We start from the raw sequence: 15786 nt of genomic DNA on the forward strand, positions 1-15786 counted from the left end.
TAGCAAGTGTTTCATGTGGTTATTTAATTAGAAAGCCATACAAGGTTTTTACAGTTAAAGAATGTATGCCTTATTCCCAGTTATTTGTGTACCTTTCCAGTATGCCTTTTAGGGTACAGTGCCTCTGTTCTTCTTTGTTAATCAAACATTTTTCTTAATTTAACAGTTACCGTTCTGTCTTTAACAGCAGGAGATGCTATGAAATCCAACAATAAGGTCTCCTTGTTTTATGCCTTATAAAAAGAAAACACACACATAAACATACATTCACGCATACTCTTTTAATGAATATATATCTGTACGCGCCTGTCATGCTGCTTGGTACCCAACAGACATTCAGTTTGTTCAATGTTCATAAGTCCTTACAGATACAAAAAATTTGTCTTAAAAAACTTGAGCTTCTGGTATATTTTATTTACTAGATTATGTAGCTCAGTCAACCACATTTCATTGATTAAATGGATTTAAATTTTATGATAGAAAAGAACATTGTAATCAGTTCGGTAGAATTTATTTTAATATATGTAAAAGCTGTATAGAGCACTTCAGCACTAGCAATGTATATATATTTATAGTGAAAAATATCCCAGTTTAGTTTAAATAAGTGGAAAGAGAAAAGTCCATTGATGAAATCAGGTGTGAAAATTTATGAATATCTATTAAATAATATAGAATTGATGATTATCCGGTCACAGTAAAATGAACAGAGCAGGTCCTTCAATAATGAAGCAAATCAACCAGTTTTAAATGTGACTCGTCTGGAGTGTGTGCGCATAAGTGTGTCTGTGTGTGCAGACACCTGTTATTGCTAATATAACAAATGGGAATATTGCCTTCCTTACCTAGAACGGAAGATGCCAGTTTCTGGGTATTGAGAATATTGTATTGCATTCTACCTATTACATTACAGGAGATAAAATTCAGGTGCTTGAAGACTATTTTTTTAAAGCCCTTCTGAATGCTAGATTTCGAGTAATGGTTTTTCTTCTTCTGCAGGAGAGCACACAGCTGCTACAAATGCCGTCAATGCAGTTTTACAGCTGCCGAGACTCAGTCACTACTGGAGCACTTCAACACTGTTCACTGCCAGGAACAGGACAGCACTACAGCCAACGGTGAAGAGGACGGGCATGCCGTATCCACCATCAAGGAGGAGCCCAAGATTGACCTCAAGGTCTACAGTCTGCTCAATCCAGACTCTAAAATGGGAGAGCCGGTTGCTGAGAGTGTGGTGAAGAGGGAGAAGCTAGAAGAGAAGGATGGGCTGAAAGAAAAAGCTTGGGCTGAGAGTTCAAGCGATGACCTTCGCAACGTGACTTGGAGAGGGGCGGACATCCTACGGGGCAGTCCATCCTATACCCAAGCAAGCCTGGGGCTTCTGACCCCTGTGTCCGGCCCCCAAGAGCAGACAAAGACTTTAAGGGATAGCCCCAACGTAGAGGCTGCCCACCTGGCGCGCCCTATTTATGGCTTGGCTGTGGAGACCAAGGGCTTCCTGCAGGGGGTGCCTGCAGGCGGAGAGAAGGCTGGCGCCCTCACCCAGCAGTATCCTGCATCTGGAGAAAACAAGTCCAAGGATGAATCCCAGTCCCTGTTACGGGTAGGAAGGTTTAATTTTTTAAAATAATTCCTATATCTTGAAGGGAAAATGGGGAGAATGTACATTCTCTAGAGTTAGTATCATGACTTACCAAGTGTAACTAAATGATGTGTATCTGCCTGGGGATACATACTTAATAAGGCCAAAGTGGTAGAAAGCAGCTCACGTGTGTTTGTGTGTACTCTACACATACTTGATCGAGTGGGTAGAAGTCACTTGTTTGTCACTACTCTCAGCTCCGATTGAATGTTTGTTAATCATTCCTGGTGATTATGCAAAGCGATGAGGCCGCTTTTGGAGAAGGGAGGCTCGGAATCCCAGAAGGATGCACGTTTGTTACATTAAAATAATGAAATGACTTTTAAATTTTAAGGTGGTGTGACACAGTCTATGGTTAATGAGGAAATTAGCAGAGATTTAAATCACTAAGAATGCAAAGCCCTCAGTGAGACGTTAATACAGAAATGTAGTGTTTTTAAAACTCACAGCGTAATTATGTACAAATGACAGTGCTTGTTGTTTTGTTGCCAAGAGGAGGGAAAAAATGAGATAGACTTAGGTGTGAATGGTGTGAAGAGCATCTGAAGAAAAGAACCATGAATTTTACATTATCGGGCTCCTGTAGGGAGAAAGACACAGTCCTGCGTGAAAAAGAAACTAAACAAAAGCTCTGTAAGATAAGATCCTTGCTCACTCTCTTCATGCTGTGTAGACTGTGAACTGTTAAGAAATATTTTAGATTTTGAAAATTCAGGAGCTCCCAGTTGAGTGATGCTTGCTTTTTGCCTAAGGCACTACCACTTCAACATCTCACCTTGACTTTGAGAAGTTTTGAGCTTTCCGGTTGATTTCAAAGCTTTGTTCCTTCATGGAAGGTAGGATCAGAATCCTGCTAACCTTTACAAAAGAGCTGGTTAGGAAATACAGTTCAGCCAGCCCAGTGCTTTGACCTGGAGGTTAGAGACCCCCGAGTTCTCTCTGGATGTATTCTGGGGAGAAAAATTACTCTTGCCAATGTCGGCTTGGCTACTCTGCTCTCATTTCGTGTAGATTCTCTGAGGCTTATCTGTGCTTCTCTGGCTTTCTCTAGTGGAGTTGAGAAACGCCCCTTGGAGGAGCACAGCTAATTATAAAAGTTGTTACCTTTCCCATCCGCAGTCATGCCCTGGAGCTAAGAGAAGGGCTTGAATGCAGAAGAGGAGATGCCTCCTTGTACACTGAGAAACAAAGAATCCTTCCTGCCCGGAAGGAGCAAGTTTATCATAAATAACTTTGGAAAGAAGAGAAATAGTTCCTGTGCTTTTCAAGTGAGTGTTCAATTTAGGGAGCTTCTTTCATATACTATGCATTTTTATCATTGTAAATGCTCATCATTTTCTTAGCATATGAGGACTCTTCTGGTCTCAAGTGGCTCTTATGGTTTCTGGTTATAAGGCAGGAATAACGTGTCCTAGGATTTTTAAATTTCATGTTGCACCTTGAGAGCGTGGTGGAATTGATTTCCTTACATCTGTATCACTAGAACTCCCCACTCTTTTTTTTTTTTTTCCATTTAAAACTGTTTTCATCCATGACGTCTTCATCTGATAGCAAATTGTGTGACTCTTTTAGACTGTTTCTGGAATGTTACCTTTTCTGCCACTGTTTGTAAACACTAAGAATTTGGAACGAGCAGTAATTTATGAAGCAGTGCAATCTAAAACCTGAGCAGGATAGTTCTATTCTTTAAGCAGCCTGAGGATGATAATACTTTTCTAAAAAAATTGTTTTTCTCAATTCCTCCACTTCCTTAATTCCCTGACTTCAACTTTCTGTTGCATCATTTCAACTGTCTTTTCAGTTCCTCCATATCAGCTGCTGAAGTAGGAAATCTTCAGCAAGAGGCTACTTAACTGTGTTCTACAGTGAACATCGGATTCCTCACTGTAGGACTTGTGATACTTAAAGGCCATTGTCTACTAAATTTTGAGAGCTGACAAAAAAGTCTCTCTCTCTATATATATGTATATAGATACATATATATGTATAGATACATATATATATATGTATCTATCTATCTATATATATGACGTATTTTAAAGTGGCCTGGGTCTTTCTTCTGTGATTTTTAGTAAAATTTGATCTTTAAAATTTATATTTTCATTGCATTTGAATAGTGCTTTTGGAAATCACCCATTTTATTGGACATTTGCGATAAGGAGGTATAGCTGATTTGATTTATTGTGAAATATTGGGTCGGCCAAAATGTTCATTTGGTTAGTGAATACGCTGTTCAGTAAAGTTCTTGGTGAAATGAAAAAATGTGGCTTTTATTTTTACTTAAAATCTAACGAACTTTTTGGCCGACCCAATATTTAGTATATTAACTGAATTTAAAAGTTTTAATTTACACATGTCTTGCTGATCAGCTTTTTAAGATACTTGAGAGAATTAAGAGCCCACTCTGATTGTGAATTTGACAAGAATTCTATTTTGGTGAATTCTGATTGTGAATTTGACAAGAAATCTACTTTGGTGGTAGAAATTGGTATTGCTAAGTTATCATGGCAAACATATACTTCTCATTCCTTCCTCTGCCATCAGTCAAGGGAAACCCAAAAGAATATAGCCATCATATTTACTAAGGCAAAACCAAAGTACTTTAATTTTGTAATTTTAGAGGTCTAGTTAGTAACAAAGGTGTCCTGTAAAAATTTATAAGTACACAAGTGAAATATGCACATACAATTTCCATGTTTTAAATGAAAAAACAGGGGTCTGTGTAAGTATATATCTACAGAATGTAACATTCATGTTTGAGTTTAAATAGTAGAATGGAACTTGAAATTAACTTGCTGTTTGGTATGTTTGTTTTGAAATAGCAATTTAAGAAATGGAAAATAGGTTTTAAAAGCGATTTTTTAATTAGAGCATCCAATAAAGCATTAATAGGACAAATGTAAATACATTTATACATGTAGTTTCTAATACTAAAAGTAAAAACTTGACTATCATCTTTGACTACTGGGCAGAGTGATATTCAAGAATTAAGTGTGGAAAATGTGTCCAACAGAAAATGTTAATTTAAAATAGTTTAACACTCTGTTGCTAAATAATGGAAACATTTTAAAGAGAATGCTGAATGGAGTTAGGGTCATGTCACAAAGCACATCATTAAAATATCACTTTCAGAATATTAGTCTTTCTGTTACATGTTTCTAACTGGTTGTAGTTATGAAATTCTGCTGCACTCAAAGTGAGGAAGGAAATATAAGAATCACAGAGAAGAGCTCAAGTTTCAAAATATTCATTAGTTTTCTTCACTTCTTTCTTTTCTTTTTCTTTTTTTTTTTCCTTAGGTCAGTGTTTGGCTTTTAGTTTTACATTCAGTGGCAGCTCATTTATGTGTATTTTCATTTGGTGAATGCCTTTAGACTTCCTTTGTTACTAGCATGGAATTGATCTTGTTATAAAAAATTCTAAATTGTGTATGTGACCTGTGTTGATCATTGTGCTTTGAGTATGGCAGGGAGCACATTAACATAAGCTTCATCTTGTAAATTGCTTTATGAAAATCAGGGTTTTGTGTGCACTAACAGTATTTCTATAAAATCATGTTTTTTCTTTTTATGAGTAGAAAGAAATATTAGCCCCTTTAGGTGCTTTGCTAGAAATAGTCCAAGTTTATATGTAAAGTTTAATTATTCCTCTTTTAAAACTTCTAGAATAGATCTTATAAAACATGAATAAGCTCCTGAAAATGTTTTGAAAACGCAGCATTTAAATTTGGCTCCAGGAAGAGGTTAACGTCTTTAATACTGTCTTGCTAAAAGTAAAAGTTAATTGGTTTTTTATATTCAAATAGATGTTCCTTTCTCATTTTAAACTAAACAGTGTAGTATAGTCAGAACTTAGTGTAGTCGGGTGCTCTTTTCTGATCAGCTTCTTGTATAATTTTTATTTTAACAAAGGTATTTATTTTTTTAATTATTTGGTAGCTTCTTATGCAGATGAAACTGTGTTCGTTTTATTATTTCCTGTTGAGGAATTCTAGGTTTCATTCTTGTAATTAACGTTTTAGATTGGATTTTATAACACAGAAAGCTATGTCTTTTAACTGATAACCATATTAAAAGGAAGCAAACACCTGTTATTAAATTTCACAAAGATTTTGCCAATATCACATGCATTTTTTTGTTTTTCAGTGAAACTCAGAAGTATAATTGTTTAGTTGGCAAATCTATACTTATGTAATAAACTTCTGCATGTCATGTCAGGACAGAACGTCACAGTCAGATAACTTGTAGGCTCTAATTCTTCCACCAGTTCAGATGCCTAGTTATCAGTCCACTTTCCACATGCACCTAGGGGAAAAATAAATCTCTTTGTGATTGATTTCAGTGTAAATTTATTTACGGATTTGTCCGTCTTAACATGTACATTTTGCACTGCTTGGTTTTGGCAGAGATGTTTGTCCATGGGCTGTGGAGTTGAGTTTCAGGTTCTTGGAGTTGAGATCTGAGTTGAGCCATTGGCTCGGAGAAAGGGCCTCCCAGGATCCCGTTCATTTGTCTGCTGGAGGGGATCATGATGCCAGCCATCCTCCCAGGAGTGCTGCGCAGCTTAGTTAATTAATGTTTGTCGGGCCATTTGAGATCGTCAGATGCAGGGTTCTAGATAAGTGCAAAGTAGTATGATTATTTGTTCGTTTTGTAAATGTGATACCAAGACAGTACAAAGCAGATGTTATTTCCCCCTTTCTTCAGCGGCGTTAAATTTATAGTTTAAAGATTGTTGATACCGGACAGTCTATTGAGATGCAAAAATGTTCTTTTGGGGACAGTCCACTGGCAGTCAAAGAGACGTTTAAACAAGCGACAGTGTTGAATGCCTTTACAACCATTGACAGAAGACCGCAGGAACTTTTTTTTTAACTAAAGATGATCTCAGGTGAAAAGTCTGATATTTATTGTTTTGCTTCATGTTTAATGAAAATAAAAGCACCTATCATCTAGGTACTGTTGTCTAAACATAGTGTTTACATACATAACCATTTTCCTGACCCCATTTGAATTTTTTTATATTTGCACATATTGAATACCAAAGAGAAAAGTCTATACCAGGAAAAATAGGAAGCACACACCTCCCTGATCATTAGCTATGAAGTAGTAGTTTTTAGGCCTTGTTTGTAAAGTTTCTCTTTAGGTAGCCGCTGATATTTATTTTGCCTAAGAATAAAATGTTAAAAACCATTTACTGTATCCAGAGATTAACAATCCTTGTATATCTCTGTGCTTCTGCCCTAGATAGATGCATTTCTATCGTCACCTATTAGAAAAGGGTATGGTTTAAATTCAAATATATAATAAATTTATTTTAAAAATAACAATCATTCAACCTCTTAGTTATGTTTAATAGTGAACATGACCATTTTAATTTTTATTAAATAAAATCTAAGTAGCTTTTTTTTTCCTTTATTGGCTATTCATCTTTTATATTGGTATACCGTATTTGACAATAGATCACTACTAAAATCAATTTGATACATACATGTTTGACTAATGGGATTTTCTATTATTCTGATTTCTTTCTTTTAAGTCAACTCCCCTGGCTAAAGTATTTTTTAAAAGCACATTTTTTTTTTTCTTTTTTTGTAGCCTAGGCTTTTTGTGAAGTCTGGCATAGTTCTGCTGGCCCAGGTTTCTAAGGCAGGGGAAGCAGATGTATCTTTTAGTGAATTGGGCTGTAAGTTTGTAGTCCCTGTGAAATGGTATCCTTCAGCACGGTATCTGTTAATTATTTCCTGTATAACTATCTTTTGCTTGGCTTCCTTTTTTTCACGGACGGCATGAGTCAGAAGATAACAGGGCCCAAGAAGGACCCTATTGTTGAGTGTTCTTAGATGTTGGAAGTGAAGAGTATACAGAAGGTGGCCCAAGTTTCAGGAGCACAGATGCAGAATGATTCAAAAGTGTGTCAGCCATGAGCTGCACAGCCTCGATGTGAATCTAATATTTTTCTGGCAAAGTCCAGTCTGATGGGTGGATTTAACAGAAGTGTTCATTACCTAAAATCCAGGAAAAATTTTTACCTTGGATTTCTGTGTTTGGTATTTGCTCCCACCAAAAAAGTGAATATTGTTTCCATTGTCATATTCTTTTACTCTCCCTTCCCTTTGACTCTGTTAGTGAACTTTCATTAAGTGTTTATAGACAAGGACATTGATTACTAAGATGGTCTACCAGTAAACTCAAGGAGGCTTGGCAAGTAGGATACTGCCGCCTGTGGTTGTGCTGCTAGTTCAAGGAGATGCGGGTAGTTTCAGTGAGGCTCCAGGAACCCTATTTCCTTCATTTTGGTGAAGTAACATTCTCATTTATAGATGTTTATAATTAACAAGTAAAACAGAATCGGGGTTATGACGTCATTTTGGAAAAAACCCACAATACTTTATCTTACGGCATATTTTTTATGTTGTTATCAGTGATTAGGGGTAAGGCAAAGGAATCTTACTTTCGTTTTGTTTTTGTAAGTACAGGACATTTGTGATGTGATCAATTGAGTGGTATCATCTCTCATGTAAGGATGATCAAATAGCTCTCGCACCTGTAAAAACATGTTAACTTGCCTTTTTAAAAAGAGTTTCTCAATTTCTAAGATTTAATTCGGGCATATTAATTACGAAAGCGATGAACCATTTCATGCCCTGGAAATTTACCTATCTGTAACATCATGATTAATCAGAAAAAACTAAGGATATACAGAGATATTTCTAAAAGGCAGAATACACTGTATAATATTTAAATGAGAAAATCCGACTGATAATAAATGGTGTCCCATGTCCAAGTCACTGTCATCAAAGTGGGTCATTTTTAAGATACAAAATAAATTCACTCATAAATAATGCCTAGAGAATAATATCCTAGAAATACGTAATTAAGGAGAGCTGTTCAACTAAATTGACTTATTTAATGATGAATGCAGATAATCAAGGAAAAAGCAAATGATAATCTTTAAGAGCTATTTCTTATGTATATGAAATATGACAAATATCCAATATCCAGATAATGGTATGATATGCTTCCCTTATATTATGTGTGCAGCACAGTTTGTTTTCTAGAGGGATTTATTTCCAAGTACGACCTATGTTCTTATGCAGAGTTGAGTCATGTTTCTTAAGGGAAAGCAGCCCACTCAGATAGGCTTACCTTTTTTAGGGGAGAACTCTCTTTCCTTGTTTTCCTTTTGCCTCCATGGATGATGTTTTTACTACCCTTCACAATTTTTCAACCCAGTTTTTGCCTTCATTGGATGTGTGTTGGATGTGGTGGGGTAATAGTGTGGGCTTTGAGGGAATATAAGAGAGAACTTGATTTTTCTCTTTAAAATATGGAATTTAATGATCTTTAGTTTTATTTGTTGCTGAAATATTTACATTGATTCCGTTAGAAAGTATTTTTCTTTCATAGGATTTTCAGAATGTCAGATAGAATAGTCTTTATTATTTCTTAATAACGTGTTAAAAAGACAGGGGAAAGTATACTTTCTCAATTAACATTGAGTTTGTGATTGCTATAGGCTAAAAATACAGAATCTCAAGCCATTATTTTTATTCATTTATTTATTTTTGGCTGTGTTGGGTCTCCGTTGCTGCGCATGGGTTTTCTCTAGTTGCAGCAAGCGGGGGCTACTCTTTGTTGTGGTGTGTGGGCTTCTCATTGTGGTGGCTTCTTTTGTTGCAGAGCACGGGCTCTAGGTGCATGGCTTCAGTAGTTGTGGCACGCGGGCTCTAGAGTGCAAGCTCAGTACTTGTGGTACACGGGCTTAGTTGCACTGTGACATGTGGGATCTTCCCGGGCTAGGGCTTGAACCCGTGTCCCCTGCATTGGCAGGTGGATTCTTAACCACTGTGCCACCAGGGAAGCCCTCTCAGGCCATTCTTACCCCATTAATGACACTTATGAAAACATGCCCTGATGTCATTTATATGCACAAGTTAGGTCAGATTTATATATGGGAATCTAAACATTTACAGATATTACATTTGAGAGAGCTATTTGCTTTACTTAAAAATAATCATTTGCTTTAAAAAAAACCCCAGAACCTCAGCATGGGACTTGTAAAATTTCTTCCCTGATACTTTGAAAAATGAAAATGTTTTTATTTACTTATAACTTTTTAGAAGCTTATCTGTTTTGCAAAGCATGCTACAGTTGAAGCAGTGTTGGTCATATTTTAGAAGATACACATGTTTGGCTAATCTAATTCTTCTTAATCTCAGGAATTTTCAACCTAAACTTTTCTTGATAATTCAGGAAAGTCCATTACTTCGCCTGAATCATATAACTGATTCAAAGAAATTTGGAGGTTTTTAAAATGTAGACTGTCGCGATGGGCAGTCTATGGTCTACAAATGAACTATCCACTTAATATGCCTCTCAAAACTTTATGCTATGATAATATATCTCATGTAGGATTTTTTTAAAAATCAAATCAAAATTTAGAGCTTACCTCAAATTCACATATGATTTAAATATTTTTCAAGACTCCAAAATATATCTGAATTATTCTTTAGTAGTGTGCCCAGCCCTTTGAGGTTACAGCTGGGTTTAGAGGTGGGTGTGTTCCACCTTTAATGGAGTGTCTCTGGTTGTGATTCAGGCTTGACAGGATTGTATTTTCCAGTAAAATTATATTTTAAGTTTTCTTTTTACTCTTCCCTTGTGATATAGTGGAAAGAGTACTGGATTGGAGGAAAAGAGGCTTTGTGTTCTGGACTCACTTTGTGACTAACTGGCCGTGTGACCACCCTGGATGAGTCACTCAGTCCTTATGTCCTGTTTCCTTCTTTGGAAAATTATGGAGATAGAAGCATACAATTGCTCAGATCTCTTTAAAGTTGCAAACTCTGGGGCCAGGCAAATTTTCTATAAAACCTTAAACATTTAGGTCTGTGAATTGATACCCGAGGCAACTTTAAGACAAATATCTTCTATTGTGGACTTAGTGATGCTAGTGTCCAAAGAGATATCATGTATTTGATGTCCAAGTTCCTAAGTTAGATTTCCCTCTAATGGCTAAGAACCCATTAATTATAAACAACTGTCACAATACAGTCTAAAATCTTCAACAGGGGCTTATCTTATACAAGAAAGCTCATTCTTTGAAAATACCTTTGTTTCAGAGAATCATGCTATTAAGGGGCCACTTACGAATGCCGATAAAGGGAAGTCTACACAATGAGAAATAAAATAATTCTGGTGAGAATATGACATGTTTAAAGTCTATTTCTTCAGTTTCTTGGCATTGAGCAATGTTGCCTGTTTTTTTCACAGTCAGATGTTCAAATCAGAATTTTGGATGCAGAAACTAATTTTAGTAGGTGGGGTGCAAATTTCTTATGAGTCCATGAATAGACTCTAATCCCAGCTGTTTCATTACAATTATAAAAATAAAATTGGCTGTGAATCATTCAGACTCTATTTAATGGATGTGAATAATTCAGTTTCGCCCCACTGAAATCTTAAACTATAAACTTATCTTAGATTCTTTGTGCTCCTTCAGAGTTAATATCTCATTATTCATATGTGAATTATTAGAAGTATTGGTGGTCATGATGAAAATGACCATATTTCCACTGAGTTCTTGTGGGTTTCAGGAGAGGAGGTGGCCTCTAGGGTGGCGTTGGTGATGAAAACAAGAAAGAAATTAGGAAGAGTCTATGAAAAGAGAAAAGGATATAGAATTAGTGTTTGTTGGCATTTTCTTACCCGTGGAAGAGTCTATGAAAAGAGAAAAGGATATCGAATTAGTATTTGTTGGCATTTTCTTTCCCATTAAAATATATATGTTCATTACATACATTTTAGAACATATAAATAAGCAAAAAAGAAGAAAATGACTACTCAACACTTTAATCTATCCCTTTCTGGAGACACACACACACGAAGACATGCACATACAAACATAGACTTATGTGTTTATTATTAAATAGCCTTCAATTTCACTTTATAATAAATTGTAAACATTTTCTCATATTAGTGTTTATTCTGCTATATCACATTTATTGACTTCATAATATTTCATTATGTATTGTACTAGTTGTACCAGAAAAGATGATTATTGATTCCTTGTTGTCAGACATTGAAGTTACTTCCGATTTTTGCTGTGGTAAATAGTGCTGCACTGAATATCCTTGTAGCTAAATCATTCTGTCTTGCTTGCAATTTTAAATTGTTAGAACTGGCTTCCCTATAATCAGGTTCCTCCACGGGGTGACACAGTAGTGGAGTTTATTGTCAAGTATTGGTCACTTTACCGGGCTGTGTGTATGTATACTCTTGGGAAATGGTAAAACATTTTATTGGTGAGAATTGCCTCACAGTGGTAGCTAAGAAATAGAACCCCCAACGTTTTCTTTAAACATTATTATGGGGGAAAACTTAGTATGAAGGTTTGAATAAGGTACATTTCTGAAGCACCAACATAGATTCAGTGAAGTATCTATTTCACTTTTATAATCGAAACATTCCTTAGTCACCTTGACATTCAAAGAGTATTTAAATAGTGTAATGTACTGAAATGAGTCTTACAAGGTAAATATATATATAATATGTATCTATATATGTATATATATATTTAATATTGATGTATATATGTATTTAATATATAAAGGGTTTCACTGTCTCCAGAAAGATTCTTAAAGTTAATATGTTTTGGTGATCACATAAAGTTGGCTCCAGCAGCTACTTATTGAAGTGCTTGGTACACACACAACCTCTGTTTTAAACTATTTGAATTTACTTTAATTTTCTCAAGGTCATTTACATAGTTTAAGGTAAGGTAAGAATGAAACTCAGGTGTTAAAGGGAAGTGTAGAAAACCATTCTAAATCCCATTTTCATTTTCTTTTTCAAGCATCTCACTGCTATATGCAAAGTCCTTTCAAAGACTAGAAACTATTTGTATTTATAGTTCATGAAATTTTAACAATATACCCATTTGTTTGGGGGATTTGAATGCATAATTGGTTGTATCTAAATTTAAATACATTAATACTCATCTGGGTTCAGGATTTATTTTCAAAGAACCAACATGTGTTAAACCAAACTAACCTAGACTCAGACTTGAAAGAAATAGAAATCCAAAGCAAAAGATAACTTTGTAGAATCATTCCCTGATGTACTGGTCTCTAACTTTTCTTGCCCTATAAATAATAATTTAGCACCTACTTTGTTTCAGGAACCATGAAAGATCCTATAAAGAGTATGGATATAAGTAAATCAGGGTTCTTGCCCTCAAGTAATATACAATCATGTATAAGTGATAAGCTAAGTATACAGACAACGATAATAAAAGTGAGACTTCCATAAAAGGGACAAGGAGAGGAGAGCAGTGGTCTTTGGGTGTTTAAAGAGGAACAGATCACATTCAGTTGAGTGATTGAAAACAGTTGTCATACGTAGAGTTTTCTGAGATGACTTTTGAAAAAAAGACTAAGCTTTCAGCAAGTGAATATGACTGCATGGAAGGCAAGCTTTATAGAGAGAACAGTGTGAGTTTAGCTGAGGGCATTTTTAAGATATAGATGATGGAAAAGCTTGAGCAAAAGGTATGTGCAGTATAGTTTGCGTAGCTAAGACGTGACGTATAGGTTAGGAGAATTTCCTTAAATGCTTATTTGAAATTTTTTATTTCAGAAGGAAATAGGGAACCATCACAGGATTTAGATCAAAGATATCTTGATCAAACCTTTAACAAGGTTAATATCTATCCCATTTTACATAGGATGGCTTGGAAGAGGGTGGATAGGTGGGCAGAATTGGGATAAAGGAGATTAATTAGTAGGTTAATCCCTTATCCTATGACTGATAACAAAGGCTACACTAGGATAGTGAAAATGAGAGATTATTTTTACAGATATGCTAGATGTAGAATATTCAAGAGTTAGGCAAGTTGACATGTGTGGGTGACCAAGAGGAGGGAGGTTATGATGAATGAGGCTTTAAGTTTGGATGACTGGACAAGGAGACCAATAATAGCTAACATTTGATAATCACCAGCTATGGGCCAGGCTCTCCTTTCTATTTGTAATAACTCATTTAATCTTCCAAGTAACCCCATGCCATGGAGGATATGTTTAATTCCATTTTACAGAGGAAATAGAGCCTCAGAAATATTAAGTCACTTGCCCAAAGTCACCCAGCTAGTAAGTGACTGGGTCATGCTAGACCATGTCCATATAGGCTGACTTCAAAGTCCACACTTTTCTAAATTGCTTTTTGATGAATGGTAGTGCCATTAGCAGAACTCTAGCGTGAGCTTTTTTGTGAGTGTTAAATAAGGTAGTCTTAACACCTACAAAGTTTGCAGGGCATTCAGATGAAAATATCTAATGGATAGCAAGAAATGGCATTTCTCATAGGGAACAGAGGAGTTGGAATGACTTCTAAATGAACCGACATTTCTTTAATAGTTGAGTTTATATTGAAAACCTAGTTTGTACGGAATATTCTAGGAGTGATATCAACATGGACAAGCTATGGTCACCGATTCTTTAAACCATTTGTAAACCAGTCTGGCAGATAATGTTCAGAAACATGATTATGGTATAAGGAAAGGGGTGCCAAGTGCCATGGAGTGGAACAAATAAGCTGTAGTATTTAATTTAATTTAATATTTTAGCATTTTTTTATTGAAGTATAGTTGATTTACAATGTTGTGTTAGTTTCAGGTATACAGCAAGTGATTAATATATATATATTCTTTTTCAGATTCTTTTCCCTTATAGGTTTCTATAAAACATTGAATAAAGTTCCCTGTGCTATACAGTAGGTCCTTGTTGGTTATCTATTTTATATATTACATATATATATGTATAGTATATATATATATGTATAGTATATATATATATATGTATAGTATATATATACATATATATATATATATAGTAGTGTGCATATGTTAATCCCAAATTTAATTTTTTTAAGAGGAGGAAATTATCTATTCTTAATTGAGCCATCAAGAAAGGCCTCCTGGAAGAGGTTGCTTATTGGTTGGTTCAAAAAGGATTGGGGTTTGCATAGGTGGTGATAGATGGGGCAGGGGATTCTTGGGGTGTAAGAACGAAATAAACCAACAAAAAAGAACTTTGATGTTTGGAGAACTTGAGGAACAATCAAAGTACAAAAGTCTAAAGATAATCCAAGTCAAAGGTGAGCTATGTAACTGCAGCTTAAAAAAATAGCATAGTAGATGAGTCCTGCTCTAGAGTGACAGTTACTGTTTTGACATTTATGAGATTAAATTTAAGATCCTCTGTGTATGGAAAAATCTTTTGTTAATTGATAGGATTCAGAAATTTGCAGAAACATGCATACCTCAAGATCTTATTATTTGCACCATAAACCCAAAGGAAAGAATAAGCTTTAGAGCAGAGTTGGGTTATTTAAATCAAAGTCTGAAGGAAGAATTTAATAAAATCTTTAATTAGTGTAAATAAGCATCAGTATATATATATACTTTATATATGCACATATATATGTAAGTTACTCTTTTATTCAAATATAAATTAAAAATAATTCTACATAGCACCATAGCATACATGGTTTCAAAAGAAATATAAATGAAAAAAAATTCTTGAAAACCTGTTTAAAGTGTATGCCATACGTACTATACTCATTTGATTGATTCATTATATATAAGAACTATTGTATTTTGGTTTTATATATTGGTGTTCTGATTTATTCACTAATCATTTCTCTTAGCTTTGATTCCTTGGCTCATTTTCATGTCCTCCTTAATGTCTTATTTAGTCATTGAGAAGAAAGAGAAATCCTTGCCTGTGATACATCACCTGTTGTTTAATGGCTAAAAGTGTTACATATCTTAATACTGTATTACATTAAGTCATTTTAAAAGCATTGCTTTCCCTTTTGTTTAAAATTCCTACAGTCCCTGGGATATTGGTAGGGGGTTAATGGAAGTCTTGATTAAAATCTCCCAAGCTTCAAGGCTTTCAGTTCTTTAAACAATTTGGATCTGAGAGATAGGCTTATGTCTTTTTACTAGTCTATTTACTGATTTAATGTGAAGAAAAAATCATAAGTTTATTCTTTAGTTTTTTGGTAAGAAGTATAAATTAAAATGCATTTAAAAAAAGATCAACCACAGCCCACTGTGTGATGATCACAGAATTTATGGCAGTT

The 15786-nt window shown here is 35.0% G+C and overlaps 1 protein-coding gene across 8 annotated transcripts in view; it reads left to right on the plus strand.

The window, feature by feature from the left end:
- The window catches only part of TRPS1 (transcriptional repressor GATA binding 1), a 264151-nt gene that overhangs the window by 77409 nt on the left and 170956 nt on the right, over nucleotides 1-15786 (plus strand). For all 8 annotated transcript variants that reach the window (XM_022555578.2, XM_022555586.2, XM_089898803.1 and 5 more), the window contains one exon: nucleotides 997-1600. In XM_022555578.2, coding sequence (XP_022411286.1) covers nucleotides 997-1600 — 604 coding nt within the window. The remainder of the gene's footprint in view (nucleotides 1-996; nucleotides 1601-15786) is intronic.

Source organism: Delphinapterus leucas, chromosome 17 (assembly GCF_059928025.1).
Source record: "Delphinapterus leucas isolate spDelLeu-1000000601 "Yukka" chromosome 17, BTC_Dleu_Yukka2, whole genome shotgun sequence".
NCBI classification, from domain to species: domain Eukaryota; kingdom Metazoa; phylum Chordata; class Mammalia; order Artiodactyla; family Monodontidae; genus Delphinapterus; species Delphinapterus leucas.